Source organism: Choloepus didactylus, chromosome 1 (assembly GCF_015220235.1).
Source record: "Choloepus didactylus isolate mChoDid1 chromosome 1, mChoDid1.pri, whole genome shotgun sequence".
NCBI lineage: Eukaryota > Metazoa > Chordata > Mammalia > Pilosa > Megalonychidae > Choloepus > Choloepus didactylus.
This window is the reverse complement of record NC_051307.1, coordinates 4,516,797-4,536,331: the sequence shown is the minus strand read 5'-3', so window position 1 is coordinate 4,536,331 and position 19,535 is coordinate 4,516,797. Positions and strand designations below refer to the sequence as shown.

The 19,535-nt window shown below is 54.6% G+C and overlaps 1 protein-coding gene across 9 annotated transcripts in view; it reads left to right on the top strand.

The window, feature by feature from the left end:
* The window catches only part of SLC37A1 (solute carrier family 37 member 1), a 96,240-nt gene extending 78,537 nt beyond the window's left edge, over nt 1-17,703 (top strand). For 4 of the 9 annotated variants that reach the window (XR_005216031.1, XR_005216030.1, XR_005216027.1 and 1 more), the window contains exons 11-20: nt 1,475-1,606; nt 2,048-2,138; nt 3,552-3,614; nt 4,093-4,178; nt 5,434-5,482; nt 6,548-6,621; nt 7,998-8,076; nt 13,580-13,677; nt 15,499-16,066; nt 16,573-17,703. Coding sequence is in view for 2 of the 9 variants with exons in the window: in XM_037831280.1 (XP_037687208.1) it covers nt 1,475-1,606; nt 2,048-2,138; nt 3,552-3,614; nt 4,093-4,178; nt 5,434-5,482; nt 6,548-6,621; nt 7,998-8,076; nt 13,580-13,677; nt 16,002-16,066; nt 16,573-16,588 (753 nt within the window). In the remaining 7 variants the exon portion in view is untranslated. Of the gene's footprint in view, nt 1-1,474; nt 1,607-2,047; nt 2,139-3,551; nt 3,615-4,092; nt 4,179-5,433; nt 5,483-6,081; nt 6,353-6,547; nt 6,622-7,997; nt 8,077-13,579; nt 13,678-14,344; nt 16,067-16,572 lie in introns of those variants that run through there. The other 5 variants (XR_005216033.1, XR_005216037.1, XM_037831280.1 and 2 more) reach the window with 5 other exon arrangements.
* The last annotated feature ends 1,832 nt before the right edge of the window (nt 17,704-19,535 follow it).

Here is a 19,535-nt window from a genome sequence, read left to right as displayed (position 1 = left end):
GTCTAAAAGTCCTGGTCCTGCCCCAGAGACGGGTGCCGTTGGTCTGGGCTGCAGCCTGGACGTCGCGGCTGCACAGGGCCCCCGGTGCTTCCAGTGCCCGGCCAGGGCTGAGAACGATGGACGCAGTCTCCTGAACTAGATGGCTGGCCTGGTCCACGAGGGGAAGCTTCATTCCCAAACTCAAGCCTGGTTCTCTGACTTCCTCCACCTGTACAGAACTCCCATTAGAGTGGCCTTGCGTCTACGTTTGGTGTTCGCCGGATTCGTCCGGAAACATCAGAACATCTGTTTCAGTATGAGCATGCTTCTCGAAAGACCAGCTCTCAGAGCAGGGTCCCGGTCTCGGTGCGTGGGTCTCAGCTGCCCGGAGAGCCGGCTCCTCAGGGACTTGGCACACACACGTTCGCCAGCCAGCCACCCAGTTTTCCAGATTTCTGTGTTTCTCTGGAAGGATTTTCTAAATGTCAAAATGAGGAATATGGCACTGATATGATCATTTTCTTTTTTTTTTTTTTAATTTAACTACATTTTGAATCCACTTGCATAGGTGGTAGTGAGATAAATACAATAAAACCTCTTTGATTTCATGGAAAGTTTTTAAAATACATAGAAGTGTTTCTTTTTAAATCCTTGATTTCATAGTTTATTAGTAAAGAACATATTTAGAGCATCCTTGCCAGGGTTTGAAACCCCACCCTGAGTTGGGGATGACTGTTCTTTGCTTTAACAAAAACAAACTTCATCATTCAGGAATGTCCAGAATATCCAAAATCACAAAATAACAGAATTGGTTTATTAATTTTAAAATAATGTGGTTTTTTTGGCTATTTCTAGTGATGTGTGTCATTGTGAACTCCTGAAACAAATACAGGAGCATATAAAAAATTTCTTCCTGACATTGCCATAAAAAATCACACAATTCCACCTGCTGGTAATAACTGTTACTGATTCAGATTTTCTTTCTAGAAATAGATTCTATTGTTACTTAGTTATATAGGTAGATATTTAAACATTCTTTGAGATCACAATGAAAATGCAGTTTTGAATGATGCATTATTTAATGTGTCATAAGTCATTTCCCCAGGCCATTAAAATCTCATAAACATTTCCTTTTTTTTTTTTTTTTGCAACTGCAAGTTCTGTCATTTATATGGGAGTGCTTTACCAATTTTTCTCAGTGGTTGTGTAGCATCTATTTTATTGTATTTTTTTCATTTTTAAAATTACTTTGCAAATCAGTTCCTAAAAGAAGCCTTGCCAGGCTGAGGGTCTTGCACATTTTTATTAGTATTTCATTAAAGCCACTGATTATGGAGAAACAGCTTCTCTGAGGGTGTCATCCCAGGTGACCCTAAGACTTTTAGTGGAAACCAGAATCGTGGCGCCAGGAGCCATTAGCAACTCTGGCCTCACTTCAACCAGGTCGAGGGGGCAAGTAACCCCTTTTCTCTTTTCCCTCCCGCGGGGTGCCCAGGACCCGGAGATGCAGTGCCTGCTGCTGTCAGACGGGAGCGGGTGCACCCACCCAAACCACGTCATCATCCTCCCGGCCGAGGGCGGGAGCGGGGTGGCTGCCATCAGCTTCGGAGGAGCCTTGAAAATCCCAGTGAGTAAATGCAACCCACGTCATTTGTGCCTGCTATGGAAAAGTAATTAAAAACCCAGCCTCTGTTGATAAGCTGTCTTAAAAGAAAGGAATCCGTGCTGCTTGGCATGGACCAGAGGTTGCAAACTGGTCATCTCTGGGCTGAATACGGCTGCAGTGATGTCTTGTTTAGCTCATACTGTATTTAAAATGTGGGGGAACTAATCACCCATATTTAGGAATGCAGAAATTTCATATACAAATGGAGCTTCGTGTCTTCGCTTGAAAAAGCCCCGAAGGCTGGAGCGTGAGGCCCCTGGTGGCACCGTCACGGGGGCTGCTCTGTGGCCTGCGGAAGCCGGGCTCCTTTTCCTCTTCTCTCTGAAGTGCTCTCGGTAACCCAGAGTGTGCCCTGGCTGATGGGGCCCGTGCGTGGGGCCGACCGCAGCGCTCTCTCCGCAGGGCGTGGTCGAGTTCTCTCTGTGCCTGCTGTTCGCCAAGCTGGTCAGCTACACCTTCCTCTTCTGGCTGCCGCTGTACATCACGAGCGTAGGTGAGCACCTGGGGGGCGGCCGGGTTGGTGCTGTGTACTAGCTACGGCTGGGCGTCCTTTTGCACACTGGTTCCTGTCGTCTGGAGAGCAGAAGTCACGTGCAGTGATACAGGTCTACCTTGAAATCAGACACAGGCATTAGAACGGGATCACGTATAGCGTACGGGCCCAGCCTGAAATCAGACCTGATTGTTAGGACACTGTGATGTGCGTCATACAGGCCTACCTTGAAATCGGACGTGATTGGTAGCACAGAGTCACGCACAGCGTACAGGCCTACCTTGAAATCAGACCTGATCGTTAGAGTGGAATAGACAAGGAGAGAACAGGCCCGTGGACGTCTCACTGCCGGGGTCGACACCTTTGTGGGGTTGAGTGGTGAGCACATTGCTGCCGGGCTTGGCTGCCGACCCCGCTGGGTCGTCGTGTTCTGGGGCAGCCCGTGCTGGAGCATGGGCAAGCAGCAACCGCGCCCTGGGGTCCGAGGTAATCGGTGTCTCATCATCCAGCCTGGAGACTGCCCTTTGGAGGCGAGTTCTAATGTTAGGGGGCTGACAGTGACTGAAGATACAAGTGGCCACAGAACGTTCCAGTGAAACAGTACCGTCCTCCCCCTGCAATGCATGGGACCCAACAAGAAAGGAAAAAGGGGGCCCCGGTTCTTAGGCGAGGAGGGTGTTGAGTGTAGGATTTGGAGCCCACGCTTGAAGGGGCAGGAAAGGTTGGAGACCCCACCAAGCCCTTAGGCCCAGGATGCCAAGGGGACCAAGAGGAACAAGGCAGAGACTTGGTTTATGTGACGGGGTGATTTGAGAAGGTGGGAGGGTTTGAAGAGTGCAGAACACATATCCCAGTAGTTTCAGGCCAACTTCCATCCACTGTGAAGTTCCAAACTCACAATGAGCCTGGAGCCCAGGACTCCAGACTGGGCATCGTGAGGCCTCTGTGCTGGGAAAGGTCTTTGGTTTTCGTTTCCTCGGATAATATGAGAAGCTTCCAGGTCCTTCCAGATGTGAAACCTTACAGTCAGATGCTATGTGTTACAGGAAGCTCTTTTAGTACGAGAGCCACCGGAGGGCTTTCTTTGTAGGCAGCTTTTCGCCAGCCTATCCCCCATTCCATGAAGGATCTAACTTTGTGGCTTCACCTCTAAGAGACCACTGAACCCCAAGATGCGACAATAACCAGACCCTGTAGGTTATTGGGGTTCGAGTGTTCAGCTTTTGCCTTTCTGTGCTGCTAGCCACTGATGACTGCTTTCTTAGAAGCATCCAAGTCAGCTCACAGTGACATTTGGTTTAAATCCTGCTTGTAAAACAAGAGTCTCGAGGTGGCCCCTGGGTGCCTGGCCTTCCTCTCAGGGACACCCGGGAGAGTGCACCCTCCTCATTTAGCCCATCGTTGTTTTGACAGATCACCTTGATGCCAAAAAAGCCGGGGAGCTCTCCACCTTGTTTGACGTTGGTGGAATCTTTGGTGAGTTCATCGTGGTTCGTTGTACTTGGATAAGTAACTATGATAATTATGCTGCGAACATGACCTCCTGGAGCCTGCTAATCATGGAGAGGGAGAAGTGCAGCCCTCACTTTCGGGGAGGGTCTCGTGCCCCCTTCCTGGGCCTGACACTGAACTTGAAGGGGCGCTCCTTCAGGCGTAGGAGCTGTCTCATGGGTTGGGGACAGACGGGCTGTGTTGAGGCCCCAACAGGGTCCAGGGGCTCTTGGGGGACTGACCTAAACCCGGCCCCCGAGACAACACCTCGTTTCCACGGGAGGATGTCTCCCAGGCCCCTCGCTGCCGCCCACACCCAAACCAGGCCTGCAGGAGGCCAGGCCCTGCCGGAAGGTCCCTGCTGAGGACCCCCGTGCGAGGGCCGGTGCTGCCATTCCCTGTCCCTGGGCTGGAGCAGACCTGAAGGGGTGAGCCCCTGCGAGACCTGCCCGCTTCCCTGCAGGTGGAGTCCTGGCTGGCGTGGTCTCGGATCGGCTGCAGAAAAGGGCCTCCACCTGCGGCCTGATGCTGCTGCTGGCGGCCCCCACGGTGAGCCCGGCTCGGGGAGGGCGCACCCTCAGCTGCCCACGCGTCCACCGGCCCAGTCCCAGGACCGCCGTTGGAGGACGTGGTGCTGGGGGCTTGCTGAGCTCCAGGCTGGGTTCTTTGTTGGATAGTTTGACACAGATCCCAGACCACCCTGGAGCTTGATAACAGGGTGGGCTGACCCCTTGGCCCTGAGTGGCCCATGGAGTCTGGAGACAGCACAGGAAGGTCGGGGCTCTGCGGGGGGCATGGGGAGCGGGTTGTCTCAGCCAAAGACAGGCTTGTGTGGCAGTGTCCCAGGTCATCTCCCACTCAGGCAGCCCCTGAGCCGCCCCCCGGGAGAGAGCCCGTCCAGCCCCCAGCTGCTCCCCGCTCCAGCAGTCCTCGTTCCAAGAATGGCTTCTGCCAACCCTCACTCTCCTTGGAATTCTGCTTTCCACTCTTCTTTGACCCTGGCCTGTTCTTTGGTTCCTCCTCTGTCAGGCCCTCGGACAGACGTGGCTCCTGCCCGGGCTGTCGGCCAAAACACTGAGCTGCCATCGGCCTCTCCATAAACCCGGGTGCCTCTCCACCCCTTCAGCTCTCAGAGACTACGCATGCCCTCGGATTCCCCAACTCCTTGGTCCTCCTCACCTCCCTGTTCTAGACACCCCTCCCCCTCCCCCCACTTCCCAGGTCTGCGGCCCCCCTCACCCCCTCCACCCCCACTTTGCCTTGGCCTGGGCCCTGACATCTCTGGAAACAGCCTCCCCCTGGCAGACATTCCTTCCCACTGTGCCTGTGCCCCTGGCTCCCCAAAGCTTCGGCTCCATTCATGGTCTGTGGTCTCCTGTGGCTGCCACCCTCAGAAGCCCCCAGCCCCCCACATGCAGGGCCCACAGGCCACGGCACGCGGCATGCCCTGCTCCCATGGACACGCGCCTTTGCACCTCTGCTCTGAGGGACGCCCCTCTCCTTGCTCCCCACAGCCAAGCTCCAGCTCACCTGCCAGCACCCCTAACGCCCCCACCCCCTCAGTATTGGGGGCCGCTGACCCGGCAGCTCCAGCGTCCCCATGACAAAGAGGGGGTCGGCACCAGAGAGCCCTTCACACCACATGGTCTTTGTCACTCCTCCTGGACTGGGACTCCCTGAGCTCCTGGGCTGGGCCGGCCCCATCCAGAGCAGGGGGGCATGGCAAGCAGGTCCTGCCACAGTGCAGCAGCCTGTGGCTCCCTCCAGTAACCCGCTCTTTCCCCCGTTCCCATGCCTTCTGCAGCTCTACATGTTCTCCGCCATCAGCAGAATGGGCCTCGAGGCCACAGTAGGTGAGTGCCCGGCCCACCCGCCGTCACCTTCCCTCCACCCCAGGACGAGATGAGGAGCGAGCAGCCAGGAGCCCTGTGGCGGGTGGAACCGGGGTGCATCTGACGTGGTCCCCAGGCCCTCCGGGAGGGGACGCGGCTCCCAGACCTAGGGCTGTCGAAAGGGGGCCCTGTGGGGCTGGGCTGGGGGCGCCCGGCTGGCTGCAGGCTGTGGCGAGCGGCGGAACCACCAGGCCCTCGAGCAGGGTCCGCCCGCGGCCAGGCCTGCTGTTCTCCGGGTCCGTCCCTCCCACTGGCTGCCCTGCTGCCGTCCTGGGGGCCCCTGAGTGATGGCTGTGTTTAACTTCCTGCAGGCAGCGCTGCTGAAGGGCGTTTCTGAGCTGACAAGCCAGCGCTGGGAACTGCAAGGGATGGGGGTCGGGGGCCAGGGGTCAGGGACCTAGGGAGTCACCGGAGAGGCTGGTTGCCTGTGTGAGAGAGCACCCAGAGTGTCCTCAACGTTTCTGTCCCAGGAAAGTTGGGGAATGACCCCACATGGCACAAGCAAGGTCGGCTGGCCTGGCCGTGGTGGACGTGGCTGTGCTGCGCTCTGGCTTCTCTGGGGTCGCTGGGGACAAGGGGCCAACTCCCTGCCGTGGACGAGGCTGCAGGGACCTTTGATAACTCCCAGTCACAGGCGGAGCCGCACCTGCCCAACACAGGTGCCGGTCGCCCACCCATCCGGGTGCGGCCTCAGCTCCCCCATGGGCCCCCCTCCCTCTCAGCTGTGGCAGCTCCTGCCCCTGAGGCTCAGGAAAGCCCGGCCCCCATTCCCCCGGGGCGAGAGCCTAAGATTCTGCAAAGTGCGATTGGACTTTGCATCTCCATCAAGAGGTGAGCGTCGGGGAAGGCATCCGTGACGCACCCAGCTTCTCCCAGCCCCGGAAGTGCTCCCGCCAGCAGCCCATGGCCGCTCCGCTCAGGCCGGGAGGGTCGTGCGCCTCTAGGGGCAGCGTCCGGGACCCTGGAGGGTCTCCGAGGCGGTGTGTCTCCCGGGACTCTCCGCTCACTCCCCTCCTGCCCCCACAGCCATGCTGCTGCTCAGCGGGGCCCTGGTCAGCGGGCCGTACGCGCTCATCACCACCGCCGTCTCCGCTGACCTGGTGAGTGGCCGCCCGCCCCTCTGAGGTGTCCTCCACCCCTGCAGGGCCGTGTCCACGGGCACCTAACTGTGCAGTAACCCACATCCCCACCGCGCTTCCGCTGGCTCTCCTGGGCAGGTGTCAGTGTGTCACTTCTGCTCGCCTCGGACGGCCTTTGTTTCCCTGCTGCCTTCTCTTGGTCGATGTCCCAGCGTGTCTGGGCCTCAGTGCCTGCGACATGGGTACAGACAGGCTGCGTCCGGGGAGGGGGCCTGTCTTGGATCCACCTGCTGCCACTGCAGCCACACCCGCCCCCGGTCTTCAGCCGAGGGCCCCAGCCTCTTCCAGCCGACTGGTAGCTCCCCGTTCCCTCTGCCCTGCAGCAAGGCCTGTGCCACTTCCATGCAGGGGCACGGGCACTGGAGGGGGCAAGGCCGTGCCCAGCCCCGACCCGTGGAGCTGGGACAGGTAGGAGCAAGAGCTGGGCCCACCAGACAGGATCCTGGGCTGGGGACCAGGGAGCCAGGTGACAACTGCTGAAGGGGGCCCACATGTGTGGCCAGGACTGGGCACTGAGGGCGGACGTCCAGGACAACAGGGGGTTGAGACAGGTTCCGGCGCACATTAAAGTGTTACTGAAACCCTAATCTCTAACCAGATGGTTTGCTCTTGCCTGGGCTAATTTATAATATATGTGACATGGTTTATTAGAGGTTTTCAGGGAGTCCCACTTAGGGAACTTGCCCAGTTTAAAGGGTCCAGGGTGCAGAGTGGCACTGAGGGAAATGGGGGGCCCTTGGGTTCTCTGTAGCCCTGAGGCAGAGCTGGACCCCTGGCCACCTCACCTGCCTGTCCTCATGGGGGCCCTACCCTCCATCCAGATGTTGAAACTTACATTCTTCCCTCTTTGTGCTCCGGGTTCTCTCCTGAGTGTTGGGGTGTTGAGAACCGAGGTGCATTTGGATTCCGTTGTTCCATCCATTAGTGGCTTCTGGCCACCAGTGTGGTTGTTTCTTACCGACTGCAGGGATCTTGGCTACGTGTCCCCAAAAGACCTAACTGTTGAGGAATACGTAGGGAGGGGCAGTGACGTCGGTGGTGGTGCCTTCCGCACAGGAAACGCACGCCCGTCCTCCATTGCATCAGCGCACGGGGCACCTGGGAGAAGCGTGCAATGGCACTGGACGTGTGCCTGTGTGCTGGAAGGGAGCATAGCTAGACGTGCTCGGACAGGCACGGCTGAGGGTTTGGGGCTGTTAAAATCCCCTGAAGTTTCGTTTACTTTTCCGAGGTCAGTTAGGGGTGGCGTGGAGCTCACTTTTCTAAGGGGCTGGGTTCTTTCCTCGCTCCGAATGTGACTGAGATGCGCTTCACGCCTGTCCCTTCTTCTCCTCCAGGGGACTCATAAGAGTCTGAAGGGAAACTCGCATGCCCTGGCCACCGTGACGGCGATCATCGACGGGACCGGCTCTGTAGGTACGGGAGGCCGTGGGCGCCGAGACCTCGTGTGGCCGGAGGGGACCGCGTGGCCACGTCCTGACTGACGGGCGTCAAGGACACCAGCCAGTGGAGACGCTGGGGTCAGCCGGCCTCCCTCAAACAGGAGCCCTCGGAAGTGTGCAGACCAGGGGCGCTCAGTGTGCGGGGGCTGGTTTCAGAGACGTGGCGCGCGTCTGGCTGGAGCTTGTTTTCTTCAGCGAGCAGGAAGCAGGTCCAGGTTTCAGTCTCAGCCACGGGGTCCTGGGCCCTGAGGGCTGCCGTGGCAAATGGCCACAGACTGGTGGGCTGAAACCACGGGAAGTACCCTCACAGTGCTGGAGGCCGGGGGTCCGATAGCACAGGGTCGGCAGGGTCGGCTCCTGGAGGCTCGAGGGGGCAGCTGTTCCCCGTGGCCCCCAGCTGTCCTTGGCTTGGAGACGCGTCCCTCCGAGTCCAGCTCCATTGTCACCTGTCTCTTCCCTTCTGATAAGGCCACCCCAATCCAACACAACCTCCCCTGAACAGAACAACATCCACAAAGACCCTGATTCCAAAGAGGGTCCCTCTCACAGGTGCCGGAGCTAGCTTGAGCGTCTCTTTTGGGGACACAGTTCCCTCCCCACACGGGGGTTGGCACACACAGCCCGGGGCCGGATCTGGCCAGCTGCCTGTTATCATTTCAAGAAGGGACAGTAGTGTTTAAATTTAAAACACAAGAAAACAAGGGAGACTAAATGCGTACGGGGTTCAGAATATCGCAGGGTTCCTGAAGGTTCTAGCATATTCTGGAGTAAAGAAAGAGGCACAATGAGCAGCTCATCCCCTGGGAGGCAGGCAGGTGGGGGTCCCCTGGGTGGTGGGGGTCTCTCAGGTTGGGACTTGGCCAGCCGCCCCCACCCCAGGCTCCAGCATGAGAGAGGAGGGTGGTGGGTGCCCCCTGGGGCAGTCTGCGGGGGCCCTCCCCACAGGGGAGGCACATCCTGAGAACAGGTGTCTCAGAGCCTGGGACGTGTGACCTCCACTGGCTCCGTGTAGGGAGCGGGTGCTTTTCTCTGGGCCGTGCCGTGGCCCCTGGTGTTCGCGCCACCTTTCCCGGGCACCCACTGCTGCCTCGCTGGCGCAGGGTCGGGGGCCTTCCCACCCCTTCCCTCCCTCTCCCCCAGCAGCCGCTCGCCTCCCAGCTGCTCCAGGAGCCCTCAGGCCGGGTCCCCACGCGGGGCCTGGGCACGGCTGTGCCCGAGAAGCCTGTCCCTCTGCGACCCCGGGCCTCGCTCCCTTGCGGCCTTGGAGCTTTGCTTTCCAGGGCTGGTGAAGCTGGTTCTGGGAAGGACGAGGCAGTGCGTTTCGGGGCGGTCCCCTGTTGGGCACAAGGAGGGCCGCGGCTGTCCAGGCCTGGCTTTGGCTTTTGCTGTTGGCCCAAGTCACGTCAGCCTCGTTTTGTCCTCGTTGTCCTCGGCGCTGGTTCCTGCATTTTGCGGGGTCCAGAAGTGACAGTGGATTTGTTGGAGGTGTTAGATGTCACCCCTCTGATGTTTAAAGCGAGGTCATTCCCTTTCGGGGGCACCTCCTGGGGTGTGGGGACACATCTAAACAAACAGGAGCAAATGGGTGAAACACCCACTGGCTATTATGGAGGCAAAGCTTGACTAATTGTAAATAAGTCATTGCCTTCTTTCAAATCACAGACGTGCCCTGAGGTTCAAATAACACAGGTTTATGTGTTTCGTGCATCCACAGTTCTTGGAATTGCATCTGGTACGATGCAAAGCTTGCGATTTCTGCGTCTTTTAGGAAAAGCAGTTAAATATAGCCCCAAATCTTGTTAATTTTTATTTTCTCAGAGTAGTGCCTATGGGGTAACTTTAGATGCCAGATAGCAGTACAAGCTTGTTATAATGAAAAATGGAACAACCCTGCTCCACACCCCCTCGACTCCCCTTTCTAGAAGCCGTCACTTTTCACATATCCTCTGCTCTCTCCCACATATTCACGTATTTCCAGATTCATCAGTTTTTGACATTGTCTGGGGTCCCTGTTAAGGAAGATGGGGCCCAGCTCTTCCCCCCTTCCTTACCTCCTTCCCTCCCCCTCTCACTTATGCTGACTCTGCTAACATTGTCCACTCTGGAGCCAAGAAAGAGCCTTTGCGTTGCCCTTTATCACCCCGAGTTAGCAAACGCCTCGTTGCCTCTTGTTTGGTTTCTGCTGCAGCCGTTCCCACTGCACCACTGGCACCACCAGGCTCCTGCCCCCTGTGTGCTCTCACACGTCCCTCACGGGGCACCCATGTCTCGGTCCACGCCGGGCCCTGCCCTCTGCCCGCCACGCAGCTCCTGCCCAGGGGCATCCTGCCCCCACCACCCACCAGTTCCTTCCATCTCTCGCTCTCATGTATACTCCTCTGGTGGAAAACGTCTTCTGGTAGTTCCCTTCGTGGAGGTGACTTTTGAGAGCTTGCAAGCCTGAGCTGTCTGCCTGGTGCTCTCACGTGGGACACTTGGGGTGTAGACTATGGACTGAAAGTCCCTTCCCTTCAGCCTCCACCGCCATGACTGAGAAGTCTGCTGTCGTTCTTACCCCAGTGCTCCATTTGTGAACTTTGTTCACCTCTTGGAAATCTTTTAGGCCCATTTCTTTCTTTCTTTTTTTTTTAATTCATTTTTATTGAGATATATTCACATACCATGCAGTCATACAAAGCGTACATTCAGTTCACAGTGCCATTATACAGTTGTGCGTTCATCACCAAAATTAATTTTTGAACATTTTCATTACCACATACACAAAAATAATAAGAATTAAAATTTAAGTGAAAAAGAGCAATTAGAGTGAAAAAGAACACTGGGTCCCCCCCCCCCATTTTTCTACTCATCCATCCATTAACTAGACAAAGGGGAGTGTGGTTCATATGGCTTCCCCAATCCCACTGTCACCCCTCATAAGCTGCATTGTTATACAATTGTCTTCAAGATTCATGGGTTCTGGGTTGTAGTTTGATAGTTTCAGGTATTTACTGCTAGCTATTCCAATTCATTAGAACCTAACGGATTGTCTATATTGTGCGTAAGAGTGCCCACCAGAGTGACCTCTCGGCTCCTTTTGGAATCTCTCTGCCACTGAAGTTTATTTCATTTCCTTTCACATCCCCCTTTTGGTCAAGAAGATGTTCTCCATCCCATGATGCCAGGTCTACATTCCTCCCCGGGAGTCATATTCCATGTTGCCCGGGAGATTCACTCCCCTGGGTGTCAGATCCCACGTAGCAGGGAGGGTAGGCCCATTTCTATATCCCAAGAGACCTTTCCTAGCCACTGTGCTCTGTCTACACTCAGTCTGGGCTGATCACTCGGGAAACATGCCTTTCATTCCTGGGAAATTTTGCTCTATTATTTCTTTGATTAATTGTTAGACTTTCTGGATAAATCCCGTTTCCTTTTTCTTTTTTATCCCTTCCTGTTCATCTCTGTCTTTTTCTTTTACTTTCTCAGAGTTTGTCATGATTTTATTTTCCAGTCTATATATTGAGTATTGAACATTTTGACTGTTGCTGTCATACTTCAAATGTTCGTTAGTGCTTCTCTGCCTTTTAGTGCATCTTATTCTCATTTCTTAGATGCAAGGTGTGTTAGGCTGTATCCTATGGAAGTTCCAGTAGTGAACTGGTTTGTAACTACAAAAATAGGAGTTTCATGTGGTGCAACCACATTTTCCGTCATTTCTCTGAGGGTATTGCAATTTCCTTGGAGTTCTCTTCTCCCCATTTCTCTCTTTCCTCCAGGTCCCTCTTCTCCGGGCTCAGTTGCTTTCATGTTGGGTTATGTGGCACAAGGTGAATCTTGGTCATTTCTAGGGACAAGCCCCTAACCCTTCCCTGAAGCCCTTTCCAGGCGGGAGGGGGTGTGTGACCTGCTGGCTTCTCCATAGCAGGATCTCGGGATCTGACTGGGATCCAGAGGGGCCTCCCTCCGGTGCCTGCCTGGGGTGTGGGCCCCCAGCATTCTTGTCATTGTGGGGAGTTTGGGGGCTGCTCGCTGTGCACTGGTGTCTTTCCATGGGTTCCTCTGCTCTCAGCCAGGGGACTCTCTGCCCAGCACGAGACTGGGGTGTCCCTGAGCCAGGGTCTGCCTGGGTGGGCACTACATCTGGGAGGTTGGGGAGGGGAGCCTGGCAGTGGAGGCGGTGCAGGGACATGTGGGAGAGTTCCTTGTAAAAGACTCTCTACCACCCCCTTTCCCCTGGCGTCCCTGCCCCCCACCCGCCCTCCGCTGCCCGCACCCGGACAGGCCTGGCTCCGAGGGGGGTCCCTGTGCCATCTCCCTCTGAGGGCCCGGCGAGCAGGGAAGGCCAGAGGCCGTGCTTCCATCTTCCGGAATGCGTGCCCTCTCATGTGCGCTCCTCTTTGTGGGTTTATCCTTCTTTATTAAATTTAATATGGTCCATTTCCTGGTGTCTGGGAGGTAGAGTTAAACACACAGAGCAAACTACCCTGTTTACCTGAAATTTCTTCTGAGTCTGAAAAAACACACACAAGCAGTTATTTCTCAGATTATAAAAGTACTCTGGGAAAATCTGAAGCAAAAGTGGTGTGTGTGCAATATGAAAGACCCTAAGCTATCTTTCAGAGATTAAATCTCATTTAATAGCTTGGTATAATTTCTTCAGACTTCTTACCCTGCATCCACCAAAACAATAAACCGTCCCACAGATGAAGCATAATGCTTTCCATCCCTGTAAGGAAAATGAATAACCAGACCGCCGTAATGAACATTCTTGTACAGATAGTTGTGGGCATTCTTGAGGATATTTTGTATCTTTTGTTTTTAAAAGTTTTAAAAATTGTTTTAACATTATTTCATACACTTACAAAGAAGTTGCAAAAACAGTAAAAAAAAGTTCACATTTTCCTAATTTGCTTTATCCTTCCCCACCTCCTCTCTCTGTTTATATGAGCGTACTTATGCATGCACACAGATTTCTTTCTGAACTGCTTGAGAGTAAAATGGAGATATACTGTCCCTATACCCCTAACTTTTTGGTATGAATTTCCTAAAATCAAGGAATTCTCAGATATAACCACTGTACAATTATTAAAATCAGAATTGGTATCTACAGACCTTACTCAAATTTTACCAGTTGTCCCAATAGTATTTTTATAGCATAAAAATATCCAATATTGTGCATTGGATTCACTGGGTATTTCGTTACAATAAATGTTTTAAAATATGGGATTGTTGGATCCAAAGAATGAATGTTTTTAACATTAAGACATAGTTTAGATTTAATTTCAGGAAAAGGTTGTGCAATTATACACTCACCAAAACTGAGCATGAGTCTTTTTTACTCTCACCAGTCTGATAGGTGACAATGTTGTCCTATTATTTGAATTTTTTTTTTAATTGTGAGTGAGGTGTTGAGCATCTTTTATGCACCCACTGGGCTTGGGTCTTGCACTTGCCAGACTGTTCTGTAATCAGCACCGTGTCCCTTTGCCACATTCCAGGAGCAGCCCTGGGTCCCCTGCTGGCCGGGCTCATCTCCCCCTCGGGATGGAACAACGTGTTCTACATGCTGATGTTTGCCGACGCCTGTGCCTTATTGGTAAGTCGTCTCACCTTTTACTCCGAGCAGCATTGCAGGAGCATCTCTGTGGTTGTCGGCCAAACGCTGGCAGAAGTTTTCCCGGTGGACTCCTGCAGTCCTCAGGGAGCTTTGGGTCTGTGCCCGCCCCAGCAGGTGGTCCTTCCCCAATTGCTCAGGATCCAAGGCCCCCTCTCTGTCTGGTTAAAAACAGACGTCAGAAACAGAAGCAGCTCAGTCCATCGCTCTGAGGTTGTGGAGGCCAAGACGTGGCCTTGACTCCTGGCCTGTGTGTGTGTGTGTGTGTCTTGGGCAGGTCCCTCAGCCTCTCTGCACGCAGTGTCCACATTTTTAAATGAGTGAAATAATAATAATGATGGCCCCAGCGGCAGGACCGTGGGGGGATCTGTCGGAGACGATGCTCCTGCCGCCAAGCCCCCAGACAGAAGTCCCTGACTCCCCTGCCCCAAAGGCCCAAAGGCAGGGTGGAGAGAAAGGGAGCAGAGGCTGCCAGTGCGACCCCAAGCCGCCTTCTTCCCTGCACACGTCTTCCCCGGGCTCCTGCCCACCCTCCCTTCCCGCACTGAGAAGATTTTAGGTTTCGTCAGGACAGAGAAGACAAAAGATGATGTCGCAGCCGTACGAGCATGCACATATGAAGATGGTTACGGTGTGCTCGTCCTTACAGGCCTTCCACTGCAGAGTTCCCACACCCACAGCCATGCCTCTCCTCTCTCTTTTTTTTTCCCCACCAGAGAAGAACTGATATTGATCCAATTGAAAGTGAGTTGAGGGTTTTGTGAATATCAATCCCATCTAGTAAATGAAAGTTTTCTGTTTTACTTCCAAGAAGTCCTAAAACACAGCTCCCCTGCTGCATTCAGGATCAAATGCCAACTTCCTACTGATAAACCTGATAGGGTTACAGAGGCTCTTCCTCAGACTGTTTGTTTTCAGAATGACAGGGCTTTTGGTCAAGTCCCCAGAGGTGTTTCCACTAAGCGGCAGGGAAATTTCTATCATTATGACCATTCAGAGACTGAAAATTCCTCTACTTCAGAAATACTGCGTGATATATATTGAATATCCCCTTAAATGCGTAGGCAGACTCACAAGAAGATGAGAGGGAAATCCCAGGAGCAAAACTGTAGAGGCAACATAAAACAGAGAGACACGCTGATCTATGCAGCAGCCTGGTTTGGCGGAGGGGATGCGGCCGTTACCAGTCTCGGGAATCCAGGGTTGGGTGGTTCTGCGCATGGAGAATAAGAGACATGGAGCTGGGCTGGCACAAGATGTACAGGATTCCCACAGCCCACGCCTGCTGGAGATGGCTTCATAATCCCAAATCACGGAATGTGAGGAAACAGTCCCCTGTGAATGAGGGGGAGCAGGTGCAATAAATGCTCTCTTTAGCCTGAATTCAAATGTGGGGCTTTTAAGCTCCTACTTGAACCGCAGCATCTAAGAAAATAGAAACGTCTCTGCCTTCTAGAGCTTTGACTGAGGCTCCCTGGAGCCAATGTGGTGGTGTTTTGTCTTAGTTTACCCCTCGAGCTCCCCTCCAGTACCCACGGCTCTGGCCTCCCCCGTCCCTTGGCCCAGGGTCTATCCTGGCTGCGGCCAATAGAAGCCGGGACTTCCTGGTGGCCCTACTTCAGAGCCTCAGGACACAGCCCGTGCTGTGGGGGTCGGGGCAGCCCCTGCTGCGGGGCTGGTGCAGCGCCTGGGGGAGGGTCAGGTCCACACCTGCAAGTGCAGGGAAAACCTCTCACACTCTGTGTGACACCTGCTCTCTGGTCTGGGTGTCTGCACTTCCTCTAAGCCCTTCTAATGTTTAAGGAACCCTGGAGGGAAATCCCGGGGCCAGGAAGGAGCCAAGGTGAAAGAGTCCCCCTGGTTTACGGCAGAAGCTTCCAGATGGAGCACCTGTTCCAGAGGTGACCCCCAGGCTGATGTTCACCTCCCAGCGCTCGGGCCTCCCAGTGCTACCGCGGTCTGCACGTCGCCTCGCCACTGCGCTCTGTCTTTTCCCAACGTGGGCGTTGTGTCATCGGACTAATTCTATTTTAGACGCCACTTGGTCCAGAAGTAATTCAGGCTGGCGTCCGTCCTGAAGGCCTCTTTCCAGGGGCTGGGCCTCAGCAGATCCTTGTAGGACTTAGTAAGAAGCCGCCGCACCCTCTTTACGCTCTCCGTCCTTAGAAAATGGGTCTCTGGGAGCCGGACACGCTCCTCCACGACTCGTACCCGGGAAGGAGAGGGCCGCAGACTGGGGGTGGCGCGGGGGCATCTGCCCGCCCGGGCCTGGTGGCAGTAACGGGCCGTGTCTTTGTCCGGTGCAGTGTCTGATCCGCCTCATGCACCGGGAGCTGCGCTGTGTGGGGCCGGCGCCGGGGGACCAGGTTCCGTAAGTACCACCCCCACCCACCCCAGGCCACCAGAGCCGGTCACTGTCGGCTTCCTCTAGAAAAGGAAGGACAGAAAAGTCACTGTGGTCCCTGTCACGCCCAGCCCGTTCTCTCTCATTTTCCCCTTTTCTAAGCCAACATCCCCATGTATAGGACCGTGGGAATTTTGCCTCAAACTCTAAATGAAAGAAACAGAGTGGGAATTCCCTCCTGTGTCCTTCTTGAAACCACAGCTTTCGGACAGAGTCATCGGCTTCCAGGGCCTGCCCCTGCCCCCACCCTCCGCGGCCCCTGCGCCCCCCTCCGGCTTCTGGTCCTTCTGCCCCCCTCTCCCCTCCCCACCCTGGCCAGCCTGGGGGATGAGCGCTCTGCTTCCCCACCACCAGATCCCCTCCCGGAAGGCGCCCGGGCCCCTGGGCTCTGCGCGTTGTGCAGGAGGGGAGGCCTCTGTGGCCGGCAGTGCCTGGCTGCTGACTGGCTGCTGACCCTGTCCCTGGTCTTCCAGGCTGAAGGAGCACTGACCACCTCGCTCCAGGGAGCACGCCCGGCCCGCCTCACACGCTGTCTTTCCAGGGAACGTTTGAATAAAGGATCCCGTGTTGAGGCGCACGCTTTCCCCTTGCACTTTGCACCTGCACCTGGAAAAGGCACCCATGAAAACTCGACAATTCCTGGTACTCTTTTAAACTGGACGTAGCTAGCGCCTCAAGGCGGCAGGGAGAGGAGGTGACAGCAGCTGCTGCCTGGCCCCGTGACCGAGCCGGGAAAAGGAGCCGACTCAGACAAGTGCCTCCCCAGGCGCCTCTCGTCCCGTCCGGGGCAGCCTGGACCCGTGGTGCTCAGGTGAAGACCCGTCTCTCTCAGGTATCTCAGTGACAGAATGTGACAGCCGTGAGCTTGCCGTGCCAGCTGGGACCGGGACAACATGGTGTCTGCCATTTCCAGGAAACGCATGAAAATACCCACCAGGACAGAGGGCAGCGTTAGGGAGCAAACAGCTGAGCTCAACTCGCAACTTCCTCAGGAAAACCTGACAGCGAATCGCAAACCAAGACAGAACCTGGACCCACGTCACCCAAAAGACTGCCAGATGGGCCTGTCCTGACCCACAGCGTAACTGAGGTGTGAACGCACGAGGCTCCTACGCCGGCCCACTGGGCTGAGCACGTCAGGAAACGCCCGCCGTGGAACTCTGGTCGTTCCGGAAGCTTTGTGTTTGCTGCCACGCTCAGGGCCATACTGCCATCGTCCGCGGTCCCCAAAGCTGCTGGTCCCCTGCAGAGGGGACAAGGGGAGGGGTCGAGGGGAGGAGCCAGAGGCCCAGGTGTTGGGGAGGGGTCACAGCTGTGGGGGGTCACAGCCGAGCCATGGTGACGGCCGCCAGCTCAGCAGCTTGCTTCCCTCCAAGACACACACAGACGCCCGGGGTCGTTTTTAGGTACACAGAGTGGATTTTATTTATTGAAAATGTGTAATGTATTATGTGACTTTTAAGCAACGCAAATGACATTTTGTTATTTATTAAGATGAGCTCCACTCCTCTGGCCGTTTGTTTCCTCGACTGTTGCCCAGAGAAATACTTACCTGCTCTTTGAAATAAAATGTTTTTTTAAAAAAACACCAAACTCCAGCAGAACACGCAGTGAATGTTGATTATCTGCTCCCATTTCCGTTAGGTTAAAAAAGGAAACTTCCAAACGGAGCTGTTTTGAGCTCTTGGTTTTCAGGATTGGAAGCTTTCATGGGTTTGCAGCTGGAAGCCGGGGCCGCTTCCCCCAGAACGGGGGCACCCATGAGAGAGTGGGGCCTTGTTTCCCCAAGCCGAGCCCAGGCCTCGGCCAAGGGCCGCCCCAGAGATCTCTCCTTCACCGCGCAGCGTGTGGGGCCGGGCTCGTTGGGAAATTGCACAGTGGAGCTGAGTTCGGGCTTTGACACTTCTTGGAAGCGAATATTTCCCAAGTTTGTAGGATTCCCATTGTCCTCAGACAGGGAGAGCCATGTGCTTTTAGAAGGGAATTTGGACGCACACCCCACGATGGGGAAAGGGGATGGTGAGAAGCACGGGCCCTGGGGGTCCTGCTGTCACAGGGGTCCGGGTGGAGCTTTCCGGAGGCGTGTGACGGGGTGGGGCACAGCTGCACGGCAATTCTCACCAGATAAGCTCTAAAATAGAGTCATTTACACATTTAAAACTTGCCTACTACTGAAAATAAAACTTCCAGCAATGCTGAATGGATTACTCCTAGTTTCTTGTAGACAGAGTTCACTCAGCTGTTGTTTCCCTATTTGTCCTCCTGTTCTTTCCATCTTGTGTTTCCTCTTCTGCCTTTTTCCCTCCCCTTCCCTTTGGCTCTAAGCCCCCACCCCAGGTGTCCCCGTGGCCTGCTGCCGTCTGCAGGCAGCCACCAGCTCCATCCACACCCCACCCAGCACCTCTTTCCTTCTAGGTGTCCATTTGATATTAGATCACAGTGGGGGGATGAAACCAATTTAAATGTGCTGCCTGGCGGTGCACACAGAGGATTTTATACATGAGCTCTTCTGAACCCACCACTCCCTGCCTCGGGAAAACGGTTCCCTCTTCTCTAGGGAGAGCCCAGGTACGGAGGGCTCGGGAAGCCTCGAAGCACTTTGTACCTTCCCCAACCCGCGGCCCCATCTACTGTTGGTTACTCAGCAACAAAAAGCATTTAGTTGATGACTTGAGGGACCAGGAACTAGAAGGAAACCTTCCCCAGGGGAAGAGCAGATGTGCACCCAGGTGACGGTGCCTTCTGAAATGGGAGGCGATCTGTTTCGGAGCTGCAGAGCCCACCAGCCACTTTTTAAAGCAGTTTAGCTGAAACACGATACTCTCAGTCCATAAATGGAAGATTTCATCCTGACCATTAAGGAAAAAATGTACATGATTTCACTATAAAAATACATCTTCATTTCACCCCGAGCGTAGCTGAGATCATTTCCACCTGCAGATGGCCAGTGAAGACGCATGAAGCTTGCATTCACGTGGAAATGACTTTGCCTTTCACGAGTTAGTCTATCACTGGGATTTCCCCCTTCAAATCAGGAAAAAAAAAAAGCCCAGGTAGATCGAAATGCAAGCTTTTGACAGAGTCCACGAAAAGAAAAGAATGAAAGAAGGGACTACAGCTTTCCTGCCATAAAGGAAGGGGAAGTCACCCCTGGAAGCCGGGAAGCTCGGCTTAAAAATGGTTCTGTCTTCAGACATGAGGCTCTCACCCTATGCTTCTCTAACTGCCTGTGGGGAGGGACAGGACGACCCCCCATCCACCCACCAGTTAATAAAATGCAGTAAAAATAAGTTACTAGAAAAAAATGAATTAGAAAAAAACACTAAGTTTATTTTGTAGAGTCAACAGCCATAAAGCCACTCTGTCAAATTGCCCTGATGTTTGTAACTGCTTCTGCTTCCTCACTAATCTGCTTCTCTCTCTCTCTCTCTCTCTC